Source organism: Phyllostomus discolor, chromosome 3 (assembly GCF_004126475.2).
Source record: "Phyllostomus discolor isolate MPI-MPIP mPhyDis1 chromosome 3, mPhyDis1.pri.v3, whole genome shotgun sequence".
NCBI lineage: Eukaryota > Metazoa > Chordata > Mammalia > Chiroptera > Phyllostomidae > Phyllostomus > Phyllostomus discolor.
In genome coordinates this window covers 112829918-112853120 of record NC_040905.2, presented here as the reverse complement: position 1 = coordinate 112853120, position 23203 = coordinate 112829918, and the positions used below count along the sequence as shown (strand labels likewise).

The 23203-nt window shown below is 45.9% G+C and overlaps 1 protein-coding gene and 1 pseudogene across 1 annotated transcript in view; one reads left to right on the top strand and one right to left on the bottom strand.

Annotated features, from left to right (window-relative positions):
* NLRC3 (NLR family CARD domain containing 3) overlaps positions 1 to 18623 on the bottom strand; it is a 31265-nt gene extending 12642 nt beyond the window's left edge. Inside the window, 8 exon segments of the mRNA XM_028510231.2 lie at positions 2681 to 2697; positions 2699 to 2768; positions 3788 to 4571; positions 4574 to 5536; positions 5694 to 5895; positions 6177 to 6238; positions 7423 to 7526; positions 18465 to 18623. Coding sequence (XP_028366032.1) covers positions 2681 to 2697; positions 2699 to 2768; positions 3788 to 4571; positions 4574 to 5536; positions 5694 to 5871 — 2012 coding nt within the window. The 5' untranslated portion in view covers positions 5872 to 5895; positions 6177 to 6238; positions 7423 to 7526; positions 18465 to 18623.
* Positions 17203 to 17703, top strand: LOC114495601 (annotated as a pseudogene).
* Positions 18624 to 23203: the final 4580 nt, after the last annotated feature.

The window sequence follows — 23203 nt, the reverse complement described above, 5'->3', positions numbered from 1 at the left end:
GAAAGGAAAATGGTAGAGTTATTACAGAACTAACTTTAAAGTTTTAAAAAAGTACATCTGACCCTGGCTGGCGTGGCTCATGGATTGAGCACAGTTTTCCAAAAGGTCAGATTCCCTTTGGTCAGATGGACCAAACGGGTCACAGTTTCCCTTCCCAGTCAGGGCACAGGGCTGGGTTGTGGGCCAGGTCCCCAGTGGGGCGGTGCACGAGAGGCAACCACACACTGATGTTTCTCTCCCTCTCTCTCTCCTTCCCTTCCCCTCTGTCTAAAAATAAATAAATAAAATATTTTTTAAAATAAAAAAGCACATCTGTATTTGCCTTGAAGGGCAATTCCAAGAATTGGCTGATGGGTCAACCTAATGTTGCTTCATGTACCCAATTTTGGAAACGGTAGCTGATGAAGTTTAATGTTTCTCAGACATTTAAAATGGTGGGGAAGCACCACAGGATACAATTAGACTCCCTGGTGCTTTCAAGCCATGTTTCAAGGGCCCCTAATGTTCCACAGAAAAGCTTCAGGAGCCACCAGGAGTCTGAGAGGGAGCCAAGTGCTGGACTCTGAGCCCTCATCTCCTCTTCTTTCAATTTCGCCAGCTTCTTCCTCTTTTGTCTGTTTGACTTATTGGGATTCTGCTTGATATGTCATTTTTAAAAAAAGGATTCTCCTGGCTTGTGTAGCTCAGTGGATTGAGCACGGGCTGCAAACCAAAGTGTCGCAGGTTCAATTCCCAGTCAGGGCACATGCCTGGGTTGCAGGCCCACGGCCCCCAGCAACCACACAGTGATGTTTCTCTCTCTCTCTCTCTCTTTCTCCCTCCCTTCCCTCTCTAAAAATAAATTAAAAAAATCTTTAAAAAAAAGGATTCTGCTGCTTTAAAAACTTTTGAAGACTATCCAGATTACCTTCTATGTAAATGTCCTCAGGTTCTAGAGAACCTCTGTCCACCTTCCTCACCCCAAGATTTTTATAATACTTTATGAGTAATATTTCATGAGCCTTAAATGTGTTTTGTAAAGGATCCCTTGGGCACTTCAAAAAGGGATGTGGTACTGAGGACCAACTACAGAGAAGTAAAGAAAAGCATGTGGCCATAGAGGAAATGTTAAGTTTTATTCAGAAAAATTTCTGAGCACTATCTAGACTCCTTTAAGCCAAACACTGAAAGTTCATTATTTTGCTGATGGCTGCCATGAAGGAAAAAACAATAATGAGATGTTGTCATTACCATGTTTCTTTCAAAGAAATTGCATTCCTACCTCTGGTTGGTAAGATGACAGTCCTGCTACTACAGCTGGTCCTTATACAGTGCCTGCCCTGTCCCAAGCACTTTCCTCAATTAACTCATTGGAGCTTCCCAGAGGCTCTAGGAGACAATGGTCTGCAAAGGATTAACCTTGACCAACCCCTCTCCTGAGAGGTGGCCCCTCTAAACCCTTGGAATGTCCTGCCTGATAAGAATATCTCTGGGGGTTTAGGTTTCGTTGAATAGCTCGTGTCACAATTTATGTTGGGGATCTTGGGCCGTGTAGTGTCAGCTTGACTTCTGGAAGAGCTGGAGAGTAAGGTCAGCATGTGGGAGGTCAGGTGTATCTTCATGACCAACCCCAATAAAAACTCTGGGCACCAAGGCTTGGATGAGCTTCCCTGACTGGAATGCTTCATATGTGTTGTCACAAGTCATTGCTACGATTCCACTGGGAGGGGACAGCTGGAAGGTCATGCTTGGTCTCTCTGGGACCCTGCCCCATTCACCATTTCCTTCACAGATTTTAGTCTGTACCCTTTCTGGGTAATGAACCATAACTGTGGATATGACAGCTCTTCTGAGTCCTCTGAGTCCTTCCAGTGAATCACTGAGCCTGACGGTGGTCATGGGGACCCCAGAACTCACAGGTGAATAACGTTGTGTGACCCCATTCTTACCATCCTTAGGCACAGAGGTGTCCATACAAGGTCATGTGGAGCCTGCCAATCTAAACCACTGTCCTCAATGATTGCTTGCTCCTGATTCATCCACATTTTTTTTCTCAGATAAAGATTATTTCAGAACCCAAAGCCTTGTGTGAGGATGAAAAATTACTCTCTGGGCCCTGTTCTCTAAGCTCACTTCCCTAATTCTCTGAAAGTTGCCCCGCCCCTCAGCCCCACCAGGTCTTGGTATCACTTCAACTATGAACAAGGGTGTTTCTCAAACTTGAAAATTATTACAAGAGAAATTTCATAATCTCTTCTGATCAGCATATAAACATTAATCTTAATTACATACAGACACAATGTTTAAATTTTAAATTTTTTCATTAAACTTTTTAAAGAAAATGTAATTTTTTTTTAAAGATATGGTCCTGTCCCTAGAATACTATTTGAGGGCAAACTTTAAGAAAATTGGGCCTGGTACCACGTCAGCACATGCAGTGTCTGGAAATGCTTCCATTGGCCTACAATAGCCTCTGATCCTCACCATATCCTTTCTCTCTTCTTGCAGATGAGTACCTGAGCCTACTGGAACTTTCTGGAATTGGTGGAAACAAGCAGCTTGCATCCTGAGATATATGTTTCAAAGACACCTCTCCTTGAAGTACCACTTAGCCAGCTGAGCAGAAGGAGGCTGGAAAAGGAGCCCCCAGAACCTGAGCGACAGGGGGTGCCCTGGGAGGAGTCTCCTGGGTCAGTGTTACCTGATCTTCTGAATGCGGACAGTCATTTCCACTCAACACGCTGCCCAGCAGCTCCATCACAGGGTCCTGGAACTGGTTGGTGTCCAGCCTGGTCGAGGACAAACAGCAATAGTGAGTGTTCCCCCCACCCCAAAACCCTGACACAGGCAGGGTGAATGAGGTCCCTGGCTGCATCAGGGCAGCAAGAGGGGGCACTAAGCTCAGACACCCAGGCTGGGATCCTCTCCCTTTCTCTTCTCTCCATCCCGATGTAGCTCCTACTATGTAGCCCAGATCTCGGAGAGCACACTCACCATGCTCACAGAGTTTTCCTACAAAGGTGAACTGGAATGCTCAGTGGCAATAAACCCTGGGGTTCCTAATCCTGAGGGCTGTCTTCCCAGCAGCCCCGTACACTGTGTGCATCTGTGGGACACTTGCTACTAGTTTTACTTCTGAGGACATGAAGCTGCTCTCAGGTCCTGAATGGCCCTGGTGCCTCCCCCTCACCCCCTACGAAATCAGAGCAGTTGGACAGAAGATAGGCTGAGAGTGAGTGGTGTGGCTTCTGTCACATTGGAAATGGTCCACATGGTGTTATGGATTGAATTGTGTTCCCAGAAAGATTGTTGGTGTTCTAACCTCCCAGTGACTCAGTAGTGCTGCTGGGTTTGGAAAATGGGGTGGTTGCAGATTAATTAGATAAGATGAGGTCCACACTGGAGTAAGGTGGGACTGTCATCCCATATGACTGGTGTCCTTAAAAGCAAAGTTCTGTGTGAAGACAGACATGCAGAAGGTGGCCATGTGACCATGGAGGCAGAGATTGGACTGGGTGCAATTATAAGCCAAGACTGCCAGCAAACACCACAAGCCAGAGAGGCAGGAAGATCCTCTCCTACAGGTGTCAGAGGGAGCACAGCTCTGCCAACACCTTGATTTTTGGACTCTTGCCTCCAGAATTGGAGAGAATATGTTTCTTATTGTTTAAGCCACCCAGTCTGCAGTCCTTGGTTACACAGCCCCAGGACAGTGATACAGAGGGTCATGGTGGAGGAGAAGCACTTTCCAGGACCTCTACTCTCTCTTCTGCCAACACACACCCGCACACCCAATCCTGGCGCCCACCTCAGGCTCTGGCAGTAGAGCAGCTGGGGCAACAGGCTCTGGAGGACACCCTGGCTGAGGCACAGGGACAGGTTGGCCTCCTGGGCGCAGGCATCTGAAACCTGCAGAAGGTAGGCCAGGGCGGCTCGGTGTTGGGGGCCAGTCAGCCTGGCCAGGCTCCCGGTCTCCATAGCCTCCTCCACACTGCGGGCCAGCTCTGTGTGCTGCAGCTCATGCAGGCAGTGCAGGACATTGACTGCCTGGGCACAGACTACCATGTTGGGGTGTAGGCAGTCCTGCAGAATCTGGGCCACCTGCAACCGGGAGCTCTGGTGCTCGCCTGGGGCCAGCAGGGAGCCAGCCAAAAGGGCATTGACTCTGGGAGACAAGAGGCCGGAGAGGAAGCGAAGGAACACATCCAGTCGTCCATCCTCAGCCTGCATGGCCCGCTGGGCTGCACTCCTGAAATGTGTGAGGAACCCCAGCCGAGGCCAGGACACACCACCCTCGGTAAAGAGGTCGAAGATGGCCCTCTTGGATGCACTGTAGTAATACGCGGCCCCCACAAACTCCTGCAGGGACAAGTGGGTGAAGCAGTAGGCTGCTGAGGAGGCCAGGGTCTCCTCCCGCTGCAGAAAGCAGCTGCACAGAGTGCTCTGCAGCAGAGCAAGGTCCACTCCAAATGCCTTCAGGTCTGGCTCGTAGAACACGTACTTCTTCTTGACAAGCCCATGGAAGGCCAGCCGGCCCAGCGTCCCCACCATCTTACGGCCGCTGTGGGCCAGCTGCTCAATGCGAGGGCTCACCTGCCCTTCTCCTGCCCCTCCCCGTTGAGGGCCATCCTGAAGTACCAAGAGTAGAGCTCACACAGCGTTCTTGGAGGCCACAGTTCTGTGTCCTGGGGCCCCCGCCTACGGCGGCACAAGTGGCCCAGTACTAACCCTGCAAGTCGGCAGAAGGCTGGAACGGTGCACATCAGGTACAGGGCCCTGTTGGCCCACACCTGGCTCAGGACCCAGTCCAAGAGGACCTGGTCCTCAGGGAACATCTGCTCCAAACACACTCTGATCTCCTCTTTGTTAAAGCCCCGGATCTCAGTCATCCGGTCCACCAGGCCCCCTGGGATCTGGCCAGCAGCGCTGGGACGGGAGGTGACCCAGACAGAAACTTCTGGGAAGAGGTTTCCCCGGATGATGTTGGTGATCAGGTGGTCTACTTGTATGTCCTTCTTGGGGTCAGTGCAGGCCAAGGTGTTGGAGAAGTCCAGAGGAGTCTTACACTCATCCAGGCCGTCCAGGATGAGGAGGACTTTGGCCAGGGCTGCCACTTCCAGGCCAGAATCCCCGACTTGTGGAAAGGAGGAGCGGATGAGTCTGTCTGCAGACAGCTTTTCATGGGTGTTGAGATCCCGGAATGTCAAAGGCAGCACTAGTGAGAAGTCCTTTCCAACCTGTCCCCGGGCCCAGAGGTAGACAAAATCCCTTACCAGGGTGGTCTTGCCCACACCAGCCACCCCAATGGTGATGGAGATGCGGGGTGGGATGGACACCCGCGACAGAGGCAGGAAGAGCCTGTTCAGGGCGATGGTCCTGGCGGAGCGCCAGCTCCCACGCGTGGCCTCCACCTGGGTGAAGTCATGTTCCCTCAGCTGCAAGTCCATCAGGCCCTCCACCAGCAGGAGGTTGGTCAGCCTGGGTGAGTGTCCACCCAGCTCCAGGCTGCCTCCTGCCCTGCTAAGAAGGGCCTCTCGGTGTCTCTGTATCCTTGAGTCTGCAGGATGGAGGTCAGAGGGGAGGGCTGGGCAGGGTGGGTGAAAGGAAGGGGAGGGGGGGACTGGGAGGGCAGGTGAAAGGAAGGGGAAAGAGGTAGAACTGGGAGGGGGCCAAAGGCCAGGAGTGGGTCTGGGAATACCCCCCCATCTGCCTACCATTGCCATGAGTTCCCTGTGTGTGGTCAGGTGTCCTCTCAGGGGTCTGTGGGGCCTGGGAGCCCTGGGAGCCCTTCCCGGCCAGCAGGTCCACAAGGGCTTTCACCTGCTCAGCTGGGGAGCCAGCACCAAGGCCCTGGCCAGCTTCCCCGCCCATCTGCACCTCCTGCTTCCTCATGGAGTCCAGGATTGCTGCCAGGAGCTGTGAAGAAAGGGCCTGAACCTGCTGCCTGCCATCTCCCTGCCCAGTGGCCTGGGGGAAGTAAGGAGCCTTCTCAGGTGTGGGGACTTACCCTTTGGGGACCCACCCTTTCTCCTCCCCTAGCTAGTGGCCCACTGTCTGGCCTCCAGGGAGGAGTTGCAAGGGCTGTTTGTTCATGGATGCAGAGAATAGTCCCTGATACCAGGAACTATTGCTCAGATGCAGGGGAGCAAATTGGTAAGAACCCAGGCCCAAGCTCGAATCTGAGCTCTGCCACTTACTGGTTGTGTGACACTGGGCAGGCCACCTGAGCTTCATGTGCCGTTGTGTCCTCATTTGTAACCTGGAAATGGCAATGCAGTTATGAGCAGGTCCACTCACAAGAAGGGAAGAATGAAAGAAGCCAACCTGGAAAGGCTATATACTGTATGATTTCAACTCTATGTCATTCTGGAAAGGCAAAACTATAGAGACTGTAAAAAGATCAGTGGTTGCCAGGGGTTGGGGTGAGAAGAGAGGGATAAATTGGAAGAGCGCAGAGGATTTTTAGGGTAGTAAAACTACATCGGGTGGTATATACTACAGTGGTGGATTCATGTCATTATACATTTGTCCAAGTGCATAAAATGTACAACACCAAGAGTGAACACTAATGCAGACTGTGGACTCAGGGTGATAATGATGTGTCACTAGGTTCATCAGTTGTAACAAATGTGCCACTCTGGTGGGAGTGTCCATAGTGGGGGAGGTGCATGCAGGGGGCAGAGGATATATGCAGATCTCTGTACTCAATTTTTCTTACCTTTCTCTCATTTTTTCTGGAAACCTAAAGCTGCAGTAATTAAAGTCAAGTGATTAAAATAGAAAAAAGAATGGCCCTAGCCAAGTAACTTAGTTGATTAGAGTGTCATCCTGATATGCCATGTCATGGGTTCAATCCCCGGTCAGGACATATAAGAATCAAGCAATAAATGCATAAATAAGTAAAAGAGCAAATCTCCTTCTCTCTCTCCCTCCCTCCCCCCTGGAAGAAGAAGAAGAAGAAGAAGGAGAAGAGAAGGAGAGAAGGGAAGGAGAAGGAGAAGAAGAAAAGAAGAGAAGAAGAAGAAGAAAGAAGAAGAAAAAGAAGAAGGAGGAGGAGAGGAGAAGATTTCTACTTATTGATTCTTCTTCTAAATAGAAACAAAGAAAGAATGGAGAAGTTGAGAGAGAGGGGCAAGTTGGTTCTCAGAGCAGTAGTACAGCTACTTTTCTTCTCTGTTTTCCTGGGGTCTCCTGGAAGAGCAGGGGCTCCTGACCCCAGGCAGCACTGTTTTCTGCAGGGAACAGTGATGCTGAAGCACTGAGAGGCAAGGCCATGTCTGAGTCCCACCTGCTCACGTGACTTTTCCTCTCTGGGGATACGAGTGGATCCTGTTGCCAAGGCCAGCCACACCCCTGTGTATCCCGCCTCCCTGTGCATCCCTCCCTCCACCAAGGTAGACAGTTGAGGACTCTGAACCTGCCCCCACCTCATCCATTTCTCACCTGCAGTGGGCAGGATGTCTGGCCCAAGGTCCTCCCACCACAGCTCCTTCAGAAGGGCCTTAGGAAGTCAAGGGTTGGGGGTTGGCCATCCCTCCTCCAGGGGTCTAGAAGAGAAAACTGGACTTAGGACTGGGCAGAAGTCAAACCTACTGCTTTGGGTGCAGCAGCTCATTGAACTAGGTTCAGCCATGCCTTCCAGCCCTGTGTTCTCTGGGTCTCAATGTTATTCACTTAAAAGGGGGTTTGCTGGCTACAGCCCAAGGATTCAACACACTGTCAACCTTGGATTTGTATTGGGGTTCCTGGACATTTTAACTCAGGATGAACTTTTTTACCTGGGAAATGCTAGAAGTTCAATAACAAGTAAAATAGCATTTCCCAGCCATTTAATTCATAGTGGTGTTGGGGAGTTGAGTACAACAAATCTGAGGTAGATAAACTAATCTGGGAACATTAGAAATAGTCCCGGGCAAGGCCACTCATATTTCTTTAGAATTCTTCTGGCTGTTCTCACCCTTTTATTCTTCTAAATGTAAAAACTAACGGTGAAAAAAGACAGATGAGGTTTTGAAGTCGCTTTAACGTGGGTGGGTATTGTTGAAGTCTTTCTTTAGATCCTTTAGTAAAACTACATTTTTAAAAATCTAAGTCTTGCCAATTTTTTATTTGTGTCTAGATATTTTAAACAGTTTGTGTTGTTTTCTGATTTTTTGGGGTATCCAAAAAGACACTTTTTGTGTATTTTATCTCATATCCCATTAACATGTTAAGTATTCATATTAGTTATTTTTCAGTTAATTCTTTTCAGCCTTTTGCATTCTGCACTACAAATAATTTAATCTCTTTTTTAAAGATGTAACTCTCCTTTTGAAATACAATAGTATTTCTACATTGGCCAGGCCCACTGCTTCCCCTCAAGCACGGCTGAATGGCAGCCGTCGGTGCAGGCATCCCTGTCTCGTTCCTGACTCCAGTGGGAGTGGTCCCGGCCCAAACTGCTGGGCCTGGTGTTAGTGACAGATTTCTAGTTAGTTCTCTTCTCTTCTTGAAAAAGATCCCTTAAACTCCTCATTTTCTATTACCATTCAAATAACATTATATAATACTACTGAAGGCTTACTCTGTCTGAGGCACTCTGCTAAGCACTGTATTTTCATCCTTTATTTACTTCTTCTGACAACTCTTCTTACCATTATTTCTCCTATTTTTATAGGTGAAGGCACTAGGCTCAGAGAGGTTAGCTAACTTGCCTAAGGATCCACAACTGGGAAGCAGTGAGTTCCAGCCCCTGGGAATGTGAAGATGAACAAGTTAGACAAAGTCCTTACCCTGTAAGTGTGGTGGGGATGGGGAAATGATAATGAAGAAGACAAGTGAATAAGCAGGGCAATTCTGATGGTGATTAGTGAAGGAAATAAACCATGTGAGTGATGCAGGGGAAATGGGGGTATAAGGGGAAGGGGATGCTTTAGTCACAGTGGCCAGGGAAGGCCTCTGTTAGAAAGCTACATGTAAGTGGAGGTCTAAAGGGTGAGAAAGAGTTAATCATGAAAAGAGCTAGGGGAACAGCAAGTGCTTAGAGGAGCAGAAAAAGACCTGAGTCACAGGGCACAGTGAATAAGCAAGTGGGCTCGCAAAAAGGGTTAGGAGACAATGTCAGAGTGGGGTTGAGACCTGGTCACTATTGTAAGGAGTTTCAGATTTATTTACTTTAAGTGTGGTGGGAAGCCACTGGAGGGAGTGACATAATTGATATATTAGATCTTTCCTTTAATCTGTGAGCTGTACTAACAGATTTTCTAACAATGAACCAACCTTGCACTGTTGAATACAAGCTTCCATTTACATTAAGCTATATAAAGCAGGGAGGGCTAGAACATAAGTCAACAGAACATAGTATAGAGTCCAGGAACAAATATATATTTATATTATTTACCTATGAAGAAGTTTGATAATGTGACAAAAACAACATTTCAAATCAGTGGGAATGCTGTTGTGGCAGTTATTTAGCTTATGAAAAACTTTTTTTGAGCTTTATGCACATTGAACACAAATTTAATTTCAATTTGGATTAAAGAATTTGAACTATAAATACAAAGCCATAAAAGCACACTAAGAAAGTAGGTGAGAATATTTTAAAATACTCTTTATATAAGAATCCTCACCTGAGGATATGTTCATTGATTTTAGAGGAGGGGAAGAGAGTGGAGAAAGAGATGAGAGAGAAACATTGATCAGTTGCCACACATATGTGCTCTGACTGGCAATCGAACCTGCAGCTTTTGGTGTACAGAATGATGCTGCAACCAACTGTGCCACTTGGCCAGAGCAGGAAGGCTTTTCTAAGCAAGACAAAAAATCCAGGAGTCATAAAAGGAATACTAAGAGATTTGCCTTAATTTAATATTTCTAAATAATAATAAATGTCCCGAATAAGATTGACAAAAACCTAAGCCAGGAGTCAACATTAGCAACATACATAAAAGAGCATTAATATCTTTAATATATAGGGAGCTTTTATAAATCAGTAAGAATAAAATGAGTACAAATAGTATTACAGACATAGGCAGATAATTACAGAAACAGTAGAAATAGAAAAAGAGAAAACAGATAATTCAAAGAAGCATAAACAACCAAGATATTGAAAATATTCTCAATCTCATTAAAGATAAAAAACAATAAACTATCATTTTTCATTTGCTAATTGGCAAAAATTATAATGACATAACAGGCTGCATTCATAATGTGAGAGTAATAGAAATCTTAATATATAGTAGGTGGGGGGTAGGTGGGGTATAGTAGGTAAATTAGTACAGTTCTGGCTCATACTTTGTCATTATCTATTACCATTAAATATCCTCTGACCCAAAAGTCCCACTTCTGGTAATTATCCCAAAGAAATAATTGGAGCCCTGGCTGAGTAGTTCAGTTGGTTGGAGTGTAATCTTGATACACCAAGGTTGCAAGTTCAATCCCCAGTCAGGGTGCATACAAAAATCAACCATTGAATACATAAATAAGTGAGAGGACAAATTGATATTTCCCTCTCACTCTCTTTCCCTTCCTCTTTCTCTCTAAATTCAATTATAAAGAAAAAGAATCAATTAGTCAAGTACACAAAGATGTGGCTACAAAGATGACCCTAAAACATTGTTTATAGCTATCAATTTCCCCCTTAGCACCAATTTCACTGTGTCCCATAAATTTGAGATATGGTGTTTTCATTTTCATTCATCTCTGAGTATTTCCTAATTTCCATTGTGATTTCTTCTTTAATTAATTAGTTATTTATTTTAAAGTATGTTGTTTAACTTCCACAATTCTGTAAATTTCCTGGTTTTCCTTTTGTTATTGATTTCTAACTTCACATTGGAGAAGACCCTTGGAATAATATATCTTTAAAAATTTGTTAAGACAATTTGTGCCCTAACATATGTTCTATCCTGGTAAATTGAGAAGAATGTGTATTCTGTAGTCGGCAGAGTGATCTGCATGTGTCTGTTAGGTCTAGTTGATTTATTGTGTTGTCTTCTACAGGATCTTGCACAAATAATGCCCCCTTTTTATTACAAACTCTTTTATTACAAAAGTGTAAGCATTTAATTCTGTAATATAACAATATCATGTGCAAGCACACCATATGACATTTTAGATGAGATATTCAAATTAAAACTATAAATTATTGCACCCATATTATGCCCTACCAGCTGCACTCAAGCAGGTGTTTTTTTTCTGCCACACTCTCTATTTCCTTATGTCTTTTATCTGACTCTTCTATCCATTATTGTGAATGGGGTATTGAAGTCCCCAACTATTATTGTTGAACTGTCCATTTTTCCCTTCAGTTATGTCAATTTTTGCTTCATACATTTTGATAGTCTGTCATAAGGTACACAATTTTGTAATTATTATATCTTCTTGCTGTTTGAATCTTTTATTAATAAATAATGTCCTTCCTTATCTCTTATAAAGTCTTTTGATTTAAAGTATGTTTTGTCTAATGTCAGAATAGCCACAGCCCTGATCTCTTTCGGTTCCCCTTTTCATGGCATACCTTCTCTCATCCTTTCACTTTCAACCATTTGTGTCTTTGGGTCTCAAGTGAGTCTCTTGTATACCCATACAGTTGGATCACGTGTTTTTATTCATTCTGGGATTGGAGAGTTTAATCCACTTACATTTAAAGTAACTACTGATAAGGAGAGACTTATTTTTGTTATTGTACTACTTGTTTTCTCTAGGCTTTATAGCTTTCCCCCCTCATTTTTTGAGGGGGGAAACAAAACAACTACAGTCTTTTGTTCTAGTTGATCTTTTGTAGTGAAATATTTTCATTTCTTTTTCATTTCCTTTTCTGGTTACCATGAGATTACATTTACCATCCTAAAGTTATAACACTCTAATCTGAATTTATATCAACTTAACTTCAATAACATACAAAACTTTGCTCCTTTACATCCCTGCCCCTACCTCTTTTGGTTGTTGACGTCACTATATTACATCTTTATACATTGTGTGCCCCAAAACATAAACTAGTAATTTTTTAAAAATGTATTAGATTCTTAAGTGTCGTAGAAAACAAAATTTTGAGTCACACACCAAAGTTATAGTAATATAGGACTAGTGTCTATTGTCTTTTTATTTCACCCTGCAGAATTTCCATGAGTATTCCCCATGGGGCAGGCCTAGTGGTTATGAACTCCCTCCACTTTTGCTTATCTGAGAATGTCTTAATTTCTACCTTACTTTTAAAGGACATTTTTACTGGATATAGGAGTCTTAGTTGGCAGGGTTTTTTTCTTTGAATACTTTAAATATATAAGCCTACTATTTTCTGGCCTCCAAAGTTTCTGATGAGAAGTCTGATGATAATCTTATTGAGGACCCCTTGTGTGTGGACAATTTGCTTTTATCTTGCTAATTTCAAGATTCTCTCTTTGTCTTTTGAAAGTTTGATTACAATTTGTCTCAGTGTGGGTCTCTGAGTTAATCTTATGTGGAATGTGTTGAGCTTCCTTGATGTTTTATAATGTATTTTATATGAAAAATAGTAAAGTACAGAGGAGAATTATGATGACTTCTAATTTCTTTCTTTAGAGGATATCATTTTTTCTTTGGCTATAGAAAAATTAGAAATATATGACAGCAGGATTAAGGAGTTGTTTCTTATTTTGTGAATTTCAGTTGCTTAGATTTTTCTAGCAAACATGTATTCCTTCCTTCTCATTTAAATAGATTGATCAGGACTTCTGGTCAAGATGAAGGCATAGGTAGATACACTTTGCCTCCTTGCACAACCAAAAGAAGGACAACAACAAATTTAAAAACAAAAATAACCAGAACCGCCAGAAAATCGAACTATATGGAAGTCCAACAACCAAGGAGTTAAAGAAGAAACATTCAACCACACTGGTAGGAGGGGTGAGACCAGCAGCCAGGGTGGAGAGGCTGAGCAGCATGATGGCAGCTGGAGGACAGAGTGGTCCTAAATTTGCACATGGATACACCAGAAGGAACAACTGGGGAGCAAGACAGACTGCTCAACCCAGGGTTTCAGTGCAGGGAAATAAAGCCTCAAAAACCTCTGACTGAAAAAAACCTGTGGGGGTTGAGGCGGCAGTGGGAGAAACCCCAGTCTCACAGGAGAGTTCGTTGGAGAGATCCACAGGATTCTAGATGCACACAAACCCACCCACCCAGGAATCAGCACCAGAAGGACCCAATTGACTTGTGGGTAGTGGAGGAAGTGCCTGCAACTCTGCCTACCTCCAAAACAGCGGCACTGTCCCCTCTTGGACCCCTCCCCCACATACAGCACCACAACACAGCTATGTAGGTCGCCCCACCCTGGGAATACCTAAGGCTTGACCCCTTATTATGTAACAGGCATGCTGAGACAAGAAAAATATATATATGGCCCAAATGAAAGAACACCAAAGCTCCAGAAAAAAACAACAACTAAGTAATGAAGAGATAGCCAACCTATCAGATGCAGAGTTCAAAACACTGTTAATCAGGATTCTCACAGAAATGGTTGAGGATGGTCACAAAATAGAGGAAGAAGTGAGGGCTATGAAAAGTGAAATAAAGGAAAATGTACAGGGAACCAACAATGATGGGAAGGAACCAGGACTCAAATCAACAGTTTGGAGCAGAAGGAAGAAATAAACATTCAACCAGAACAGAATGAAGAAACAAGAATTCAAAAAAATGAGGAGAGGCTTAGGAACCTCCAGGACATCTTTAAACATTCTAATGTCTGAATCATAGGGTTGCCAGAGGAAAACAAGAAATTGAAAATTATTTGAACAAGTTATGAAGGAAATCTTCCCCAATCAGGTGAAGGAAATAGACTTCCAGGAAGTCCAGGAAACTCAGAGAGTCCCAAAGAAGTTGGACCCAAGCAAGCACACACCAAGCACATCATAATTACATTACCCAAATTAAACATAAGGAGAGAATCTTAAAAGCAGCATGAGAAAAGGAGATAGTTACCTACAAAGGCATTCTCATCAGACTATCAGCTGATTTCTCAAAACAAACCTTGTAGGCAAGAAGGGGCTGGAGAGAAGTATGCAAAGTCATGAAAGGCAAGGACCTACATCCAAGATTACTCTATCCAGCAAAGCTATCATTTAGAATGAAAGGGCAGATAAAGTGCTTCCCAAATAAAGGAGTTCATCATCACCAAGCCTTTATTCTATGAAATGTTAAAGAGACTTATCTAAGAAGAAGAAAAAGATAAAAAATACAAACAGTAAAATGACAACAAACTCACAACTATCAATAACTGAACCTAAAAAAAAAAAAACACAAAGAAGAACTAAGCAAACAACTAGAACAGAAATAGAATCACAGAAATGGAGATGACATGGAGGGTTTTCAGTGGGGAGGGGAGGGAGGGGAAATGGTACAGGGAATAAGAAGCATAAATGGTAGGTAAGAATAGATAGGGGAGGTTTGGAATAGAATGGGAAATGGAGAAGCCAAAGAACTTATATGTGTGACCCATGGACATGAACTAAGGAGGGGGAATAATGGTGGGGGTGGGTACAGGGCAAAGGGGAATAAAGGGGAGGAAAAAAGTGGGACAACTGTAATAGCATAATCAATAAAGCATATAGTAAATAAATAAATAAATAGATCACATAATTATAAAAGTAATACTTGTTTCTTAAAAACATTTAAACAATACAAAAGTAAGTATATACCTTGCTTCCATTCTCCAGAGGTGACTTCTTATAGCTGATGGTTTGTTTGATGTTTAAAAATATTTTTGTCCTGGCTGGTGTGGCTCAGTAGATTGAGTGCTGGTCTGTGAACTGAAAGGTCACCCCATTCAGTTCTCAATCAGGGCACGTGCCTGTGTTGCAGGCCAGATCCCCAGTTGGGGGTGTGTAAGAGGCAACCAATACATGTATCTCTTGCACATTGATGTTTCTCTCCCTCTCTCTGCCTCCCTTCCCCTCTCTCTAAAAGTAAACAAATAAAATCTTTAAAAATAAAAAAGAAATATTTGGTGCTAGTGCAATAGGTCAAATGAAAGAAATAAAAGATATCAAGATTGGAAAAGGAAAAAAATAAAACTCACTGTTCATAGTTGACATGATTGTATACATTGAAAATCCAATGTATAAATTGAATTCTTGGAACTAATATGTGAACTTAGCAAGGTTTCTGGACATAAGATCAATACAAAAAAGGTAAGGTATATTTCTACATAATAGCAACAATCAAATTGAAAGTAAAAATTTAAAGTACCATTTTAAAATCAAATATCTAGGAATAAATCTATCAAAAAGTTTGCAAGATTTCTACACTGAAAACTATAAAACAATACTAAGAGATTTAAAGAAGACCTAAAGGAGGATTTACCATGTTTATGGATTGAAAGACTCCAAATTATTAAGATGTCAATTTTTCCCAAATTGATCTATAGATTGAATAATATCCCAACAAAAATCCAAACAGGCTGTTTTTGAGGGATGGGGAGGGGGTAAATTGGCAAGCTGATTCTAAAACACTATAGGTAAATGCAAAAGACCCTGAAATCACCAAAATTTAAAAAAGAACAAAGCTGGAGGATTTACACTAAACAGTGTCAAGACTTGATATAGAGCTATAGGTATTGGCACAAGGGCAGACAAATGGACAACAAAGAGTTCAGAAACAGACCCACACATATACTGTCACCTGCTTTACAACAGAGTTCCACTGACATCCGGTGGGGAAAGGATGATTTTGCATTAAACTGTGCTGGCTAATGAGATGTTAATATGGGAAAAGTCAACCTTGACCCTTACCTCATATCATACATAAAAATTAATTCAAACTGGATCATAGATCTAAATGTGCATGCTAACACAATAAAGCTCAATACAAGAGAATATCTCTATAAACTTGGGCTAGGTAAAAATTAAATGAAATGCAAAAAGCAATAACCATGAAAGGAAAGAATGATATATTGGTATTCATTAAAGTTAGGAATACCTGTCATTGGGAGACAGCCTCTGAAGGGTGAAGAAGCAAACCACTGATTAGGGGATGTCCCAAACACACACATATACAGTCAGTAAGAAACAGGCCACCCACTTAAAAGTGAGCCAAAAATGTGAAGACAAAAGAGAATATCATTAATCATCAGAGAAATGCAAATTAAAATCACTTTAGAAAAATGTTTGGTAGTAACAAGGCTAAATGCATATTTCTGTGACCCAGCGATTCCCTCTCTGGATATACACTGAATGGAAATGAGTGTTTATGTCCACCAAAACACAGTACCAGAATGTTCACAGTAGCTTTACTCATGATACCCAAAAAAGCAGAAACAACAAAGTCCATCAACAATAAAATGGCCTCTCTCTGGTGTGGCTCATTTAGTTGGGCATCATCCCGCAAACTGAAAGGTCACTGGTTCCATTCCCACTCAGGGCACACGCTTGGGTTGCAGAAGAAATCACTATTTCTCTTTCATATCGATGTTTCTCCCCCTCTTTGTCTCCCTCCCATTCCCTCTCTCTAAGAATAAATAAAATCTTTAAAAAAACAATAAATGAGATGCTTTTGGTATGTTCATACAATCAAATTTTATATAATAATGAGAAAGAATAAATACTATGATGCCCCAACAAGGGCTGACCCTTGCAGACATGTCGAGTGAAGAAAGTCTGACACCAAAGAGAACACACTCTGATCTCATTTATGGGGCGTTTAAAGTCAGCCCATCTAATTGGAGCTGATAGAAGTCAAAATATCGGTTACCCTTGGCGGCAGTTTACCCTGTTCTATTGAACAGGGGCATGGGGAAGCCTTCCAGGGTCCTGGAAACTTCTATATATTGCTCTTGGATACACAGGTGTATAAACATATAAAATCTATTAACCTTGCTTTAATCTAAGTTATACCTCAATTTAAAAAAAGTTATGCTAGCTGCTATCTAAAAATTCAAATGTATGTAAACCCAAACAAAGCAATGCTATTGCAGCCTCTCAGTGCGTTAGGGTCTCTGTCCTGCTTTTGGGCTGGGTGGTGGAAGGGATGGCCCAGTGGTGGACCATGGCCACATGTGCCCACCAGGTGACAAACCTGCTGCTGTTCCTTGGTGGAAGGTGGTGGCCAAGAGTAAGAGGAGACCATGTTAAAGAAGAACCAGTGCTTCTCAGCTCTGGCTGAGAAGCAGGACAAATGTTGGCAGGACATTTTCTGAGAACTGTATTTTTCATTTAATTTTTTAATGTAGTAAAATATGCATAACATAGAAGTTACCATTGTAGCTCCTGTGTCTCAGCCACCAACATGCCATCTAGACTGAAGAAAATGCAGAAACTTTGGGGCCATGTGAGCCATGGCCACGGCCACATCGCAAGCACAGGAAGCCCCCAGGAGGCTGAGGTGATGCTGGTGGTTTGCATCATCACAGGATCAACTTCAACAAATACCACTCAGGTCACTTTGGGAAAGTCGGTATGAGGCACTACTACTTAGAGACAAACCAGACTGCCACACTGTCAACCTGGATAAACTGTGGACCATGGTCAGCGAGCAGACATGGGTCGACATTGCCAAAAACAAGACTGGAGCCGCTCCCATCACTGATGTGGTGCGATTGGGCTACTACAGAGCTCTGGGGAAGGGAACGCTCCCAAAGCAGCCTGTTGTTGTGAAGGGCAAATTCTTCAGCAGAAGAGCTGAGGAGGAGATTAAGAGTGTTGGTGGGGCCTGTGTGCTGGTAGCTTGAAGCCACATGGAGGGGAATTCATTAAATGCTCATAAGTGAAAAAATAAATAAATGCAAGTTACCATTTTAACCTTTTCTAAGTGTGCAATTTAGTGGCGGTAAGCACAGCTCTAATGGTGTGCAGCCATCACCAACATGTGCCTCTAGGAGTTTTTCATCTTTTCAAATGGAAATCTGTGCTCATTGAACACTAACTCTTCATCCCCCTGGTACACCCCGTTCTACTTTCTCTATGAACCTGACCACTCTAGAGGCCACACATAATTGGAATCATACGGCATTTGTCCTTTTGCATCTGACCTCTTTCACTGAGCACGTTTTCAGGTTCATCTATGTTGTGATGTGTATCAGAATTTCACTCCTTTTTGAGGCTAAATAATATTCCACTTTATGGAAGACCACATTTTGTTTATTCATTCGTCTGTCAATGGACGCTTTGGTTGTTTCAACATTTTGGCTCTTGTGATGAATGCAGCTAGGAACATGGGTGCACAAATACCTGCTCAAGTCCTTGCTTTCAATTCTTTAGGGAACATGTACTCAGAAGTGGAATTGCTGGATCATATGAGCATTCTTTTCTTGAAAATGGAGTGCTATTCTTAAAACACTACTGCTCAGTACAACCACCTGGAGATTTAATTGGTCTGGGCCTGGACCCCAACGTTATATATTTTATTTAATTGGACAGACACACTTATACTTTTTAAAAAATCTCACTGTTGCTCTGGCTGGTGTAACTCAGTTGGTTGGAGCATCATCCCATGACTGAAAGGTTGCGGGTTCAATTCCTGGTCAGGGCACATACCTAGGTTGTGGGTTCAGTCCCCAGTCCAGGTGCTAATGATCCCTGGTCCAGTCAGGTATGATCCTCGGTCAGGCCGCCTGCAATCCCAGGTCCAGGTGCATACGGGAGGCAACCAATCAATTCTCTCTCACGTTGTTTCTCTTTCTCCCTTCCTCTCTCTCCAAAAAGCAATGAAAAACTGTCCTTGAGTAAGGATGAAAAAAATGTCATGGTTTATCTGAAATTCAAATTTAATAGGGTGTCCTATATTTTATCTGGCACCCCTACTCAGGCCCCAATCAGAGAAGACCCCCTCTCCCCATCTGGCCTTTACCTCTGGACACCTTATCTCAGTAAGGACAGAGGAGGAGACTCTAGCAGGTGAGCCAGGAAGTACCCCACTCCATGATCTCCTGGGGCCAGCGTCACAGGCTGATGAGGAGTCTCCCTCAATGGGGTGGCTACCTGGCCCCAGGTGCCACTCCTGCAGGGTGGAACCTACCACAGGCCACCAGGGACAGTCAGGTAGACCCTGTCCAGTGCAGACAGCCACCAGTGAGAGCAGCAGGAGGCCCTGCAAGCCCAGTTTAAAGAGGGGAGGACTGAAGGCCGGGGGCCTCAGGTCACTGCTGGGAATCTAAAGGCTGGAGGCCTTCACTCTACAGAGGGTCTGAGCTGGAGGGTGTGGAGCAAGACCAGATGGACAATTGGGGGACAACTGCCACTTCCATGGAGCTGGGTTTCCCCATTCTCATGTGTCCCCAGAGCTTCATCCTTGGGGCGGGGCACAGCTAAGGACATGTGCTCTCTGTTGTTGGTGTCGCTCAGACCTCATCACGAAGGCTGGACAATTGGGCTTGTGCCCCATCTCTGAGAAGACCCAAGTCCCAATTTACTCATCAAGTCTGCCAATGAGTCTCATCTTTCTTTAAAAGATTTTATTTATTAATTTTTAGAGAGACAGGAAGAGAATGAGAAAGAGAGGGATAGAAACATCAATATGTGGTTGCCTCTCGCGCACCCACTACTGGGGACCTGGCCCACCACCCAGGTATGTGTCCTGACTGGGAATCAAACCAGCAACCCTTTGGTTCACACCCCGCACTCAAGCCATTGAGCTACAGCAGCCAGGGCCAATGAGTCTTGTCTCGTTCTACATTTCCCTCCCAGGGCCTCAGACCTAGCTATCCGCTTGGCCTGTGTGTTAACTGTGGCCTCTGCCTTGCACACCTGTACTGGGTGACTGTAGGAGGTCCACAGTACTGACCTCCTGCCTGGGCTGTCTGTACAACAGGCCACAGCTTCTTGTATGCTCCTCTCTCCTGACTGAGACAAAACAGCCTTTCCCAGAGGAAGGAGTGGTGCTTTGCCACAGACATGGCCCTCCTGGCTGCACTGGGCCCTGGAGCCTCAGTGGGAAGGTGGGGACAGGCTCAGTGCTGGGAGCCAGCAGCCCTGGGACAGAGGAAGGGATGCCCAATCTATATACCCCCACCTAGAAGTTAGCCACAGGGTGGCCTGTGATGGCCAAGAGTGAGCCCCTGGGCTCAAGGAAAGCATGTGCCTCCATTGAAGGGACCAGGAAGAACCCCAGGACCCCAGGAGCCTAGCCATAGGGGAGGACCCCACGGCCAACAGCCACCCTAGCCTGGCTCAGCAGTGCCTCTTCCAAGAAGGCCTCTGTGGTTACTCTTCCTCCCAGCATGATGAACCTCATTTCCATCCAAGGGTGGGGCTGATAGAGGCCCCTGGCGCTGCTCACCCAACAGGAGGGCAGCATTTATGGAGCAGGCACGGAGTGCCAAACCCCACCCCACCTGCACCGTCTCCCTGGGCCCTCAGGACCCTGGGGTGGGTCTGGTACAGCAACTCCATGTCATGGTGGAGGGGGGCAGGAGCGGTGCTCAGGTGTACTGATTCACAATTTAACTAGTGGGCTGACTGCTCAGCGTCCCTCTTGCCTGCCTGCAGCAGCGCTTTCTGGCTACTTCCTGCTCTTCCTGTCCCACCACTGATACCGAGGGAGCTGCTCTTTGTCCTCTTTGCCATCCTTGGGCACATTGGTTTATTCTACACCATGAACTAGTCCTGCTCAGCAGCTCCTAGCACCGTGGGGGACACCTTGGAGCTACCCCAGCCCCCTCTTTCTAGAACAGCTCAGCCTCAAATCATGGTCCTTCCTGCCAGCCATCTCCTCCTCTTCCCCCATCTTTTACTGAGGCAGTCTGAACGCAACTTACCTCCTGGGCCTCATTGCCTCAGAGATGCCCAGACTAGGGGGTCGGTGGAGGCCCCATCCCTGTGCTCCCAGGCTCAGCCCTGCTCCGGTGGACAGGGACAGCCAGCGGTGGTGGGGATGTTCTGGGTTTCTCTGTGGCCAGTCGGCTGGGCCCCGAGTCCTCAGGATCCGTCCAGGGCAGGAGTAAAGTCCTGCTCAGGACAGCAGAGACACAGCCCACTAGCTCCTGCTGTCCCCGAGCCCACTGGTTGTCACAGCAGCTAGGGCTCTTCACCTCTTCCTGTGCTGGCTCCACCTCAACCCTCCTTCCTGTCTGATTTCAAAAGCCAACAGTCTATCAGGCAAATCGATAAGCCACGACTGCTTTGCTGGTTCTTGGCTTCATCACTGCCCCCTAAGTCAGAGAGGCAGGGAGTGCCACCAGGGTCTTCATCTGAGGAACCAGTGCCCCTGCAGACGTGATGCTCAGCAGACAGTGGTCTAATCAAAACCACAAAGGAAAAACAGGCTCACCGCCAGTGGCTCTTTGCTTTGCAGGTGGTAGGGAAGCAGTAAGGATATTCGGGGACTTGCCCAAGGCCACACGGAGGGAGCTCATCTCTCCGGAGCTTACCTGTGTCCTCCCCTAGACTGGCATGCCCTGATACCCTGGGCCCTCATCGCCCTTTCTAACCCCCCTGCTGTCCTTCTCTCTAGCTCCCAAGAGGCACCTTCCACCCAGCTATACCCCACAATGTCTTCCTGTGAGTCAAGGCAGGTCACCTGCACCCTGAAACAGCAGAGTGTGGCAGTTCACTCCAGCTCAGGGCAGTTCACAGGCCCCAGAGCTGGACCGCAGCCAGTGGGCTGTATGGGTAGGTAGACGTGAGGCAGGACATGGCCCCATGTGACAAATGTGAGAAAAGTTACAATAGAGGGAAAGTACAGGACATTCTCCAGCAACAGGGAGCAAGCCACAGAGAAGCAGGTGACAAGGGGGGAGCCAAGTAATAGGGGCTTCGATTTTCCTCAGCAAGCAAGTGGGAACCCGTGATGATTGTAGAGCAGTACAGTTGTGGGTTTGTGTGCTTGCAGCAACTGTGTATAAGGGGAGGAAGGGATGTGCTGTCTTGTATTTGGCTCTTTTCTCCCTAGCTTGTTGTAGGAGGGGAGGGGAAGGAAGGTGCACCCCGAGGCAGCATTAGAGGCTCTCCTACCTGGTCCTCATCCTGTGCCCCCTCCATCCGTGCTTTCTGCGCCCTAGCACCTCTCTTAGGTGCTGTGCACAGTGGCTGCCCTGGGAAGCCTGATGAGGCTGTAGGCAGGCAGAGCACAGACTGACTGCTCCAGCCTCAGCCTCAGGTGCAGTGAAGGCGGCTGAAATGAGCCGCCCACAGGATGTTGGAAACCGCAGGGGCCTGGGGGTATCTGTCACCTGAAAGAGGCCAAGAGGCCCCCTCTCCTCCTCCTTTAACTCAGAGTGGTGAGATTCTGAGCATGAGACGGGACAGCCTCCCGGACGGGATCTCAGGGAACATCCCAGAGTCAGCACTTGCCAGCTAACCTTTCCTCCCAACCTCTAGGCTGTGCCCCACCACCAGACAAGGCTGGTCCATGGACTCCCTCTGCCGTCCTCTGTGAGAGAGAAGCTGGGGGACTTTCTTCTGACTCTCCTGAGGGGGTTTGCATGTTCAGGGCAGTGTCTCCTGGTTGTCCTCACTCTGGGGCTTTCCGTTCACACAGAGCTGTGGTCAGCCTGCAGGCAATAGCCTGGGCCCTTTCCAACTCAGCAGCAGCTTGAGGCTTCCTGTCTGTAGGGGCGGGGCCTTGCTGGGGTTGTGAAGAGCCCTAGGCCCCCCCTTGCCTGCTAGAGTTGGGCTGTGGTTCTTTTAATTGCCTTGAGTGACGATGCCCAGGCCATGGGGAGACCACCGGAAGTGGGACAGGCTCAGGAGATACTCACATCACAGCAAAGTGTGGTTGTTGCAGTTTTGCTGAGTGGAGGAGGTTCCACTGCTCCAGGCTCAGCATGTTTTCCTCTCATTTCAGCCCCCTTCAGGGCAGGGCAGAGCCTCTGGGAGGGAAGCCCTGTACCCACTGTCCACCACAAGGCCCATTGCTGGTCTGGCTCCTTCAGCTGTCCTGTAGGCACTGGGAGAGGGCAGCTTTTGCCACTGTTTTCCTTTTCAACCAATCAGTTCGCCCTAATTTCCCAGGTTCTGAGTCAGGTCTAATTTCTATGGAAGGGTCAAGGTTATTTTCCTGGATACCACTGATTCTCTGGTTGTGGCAGTTTCTATATTGAGTGGCTGGTTTTTCACCCCACTTCCTGCTTTGCACACAGGTTCAAATTCCCAGCTGGAGCCCCAGCCAGGCCCACTGCTGACCCCTGCTGGCTTCTGGGGGGCATGCTATGCGAACCCCACCAGTCAGGGTGTTCAGCCACAAAACTTTGCCTTCTTGGCCTTCCCTGGCCTTCAGCTTCTTACTTCTTTTAACCTCTCCCCCAACATCTCCTCATCAGCCTGGAGTTGGTGATGTT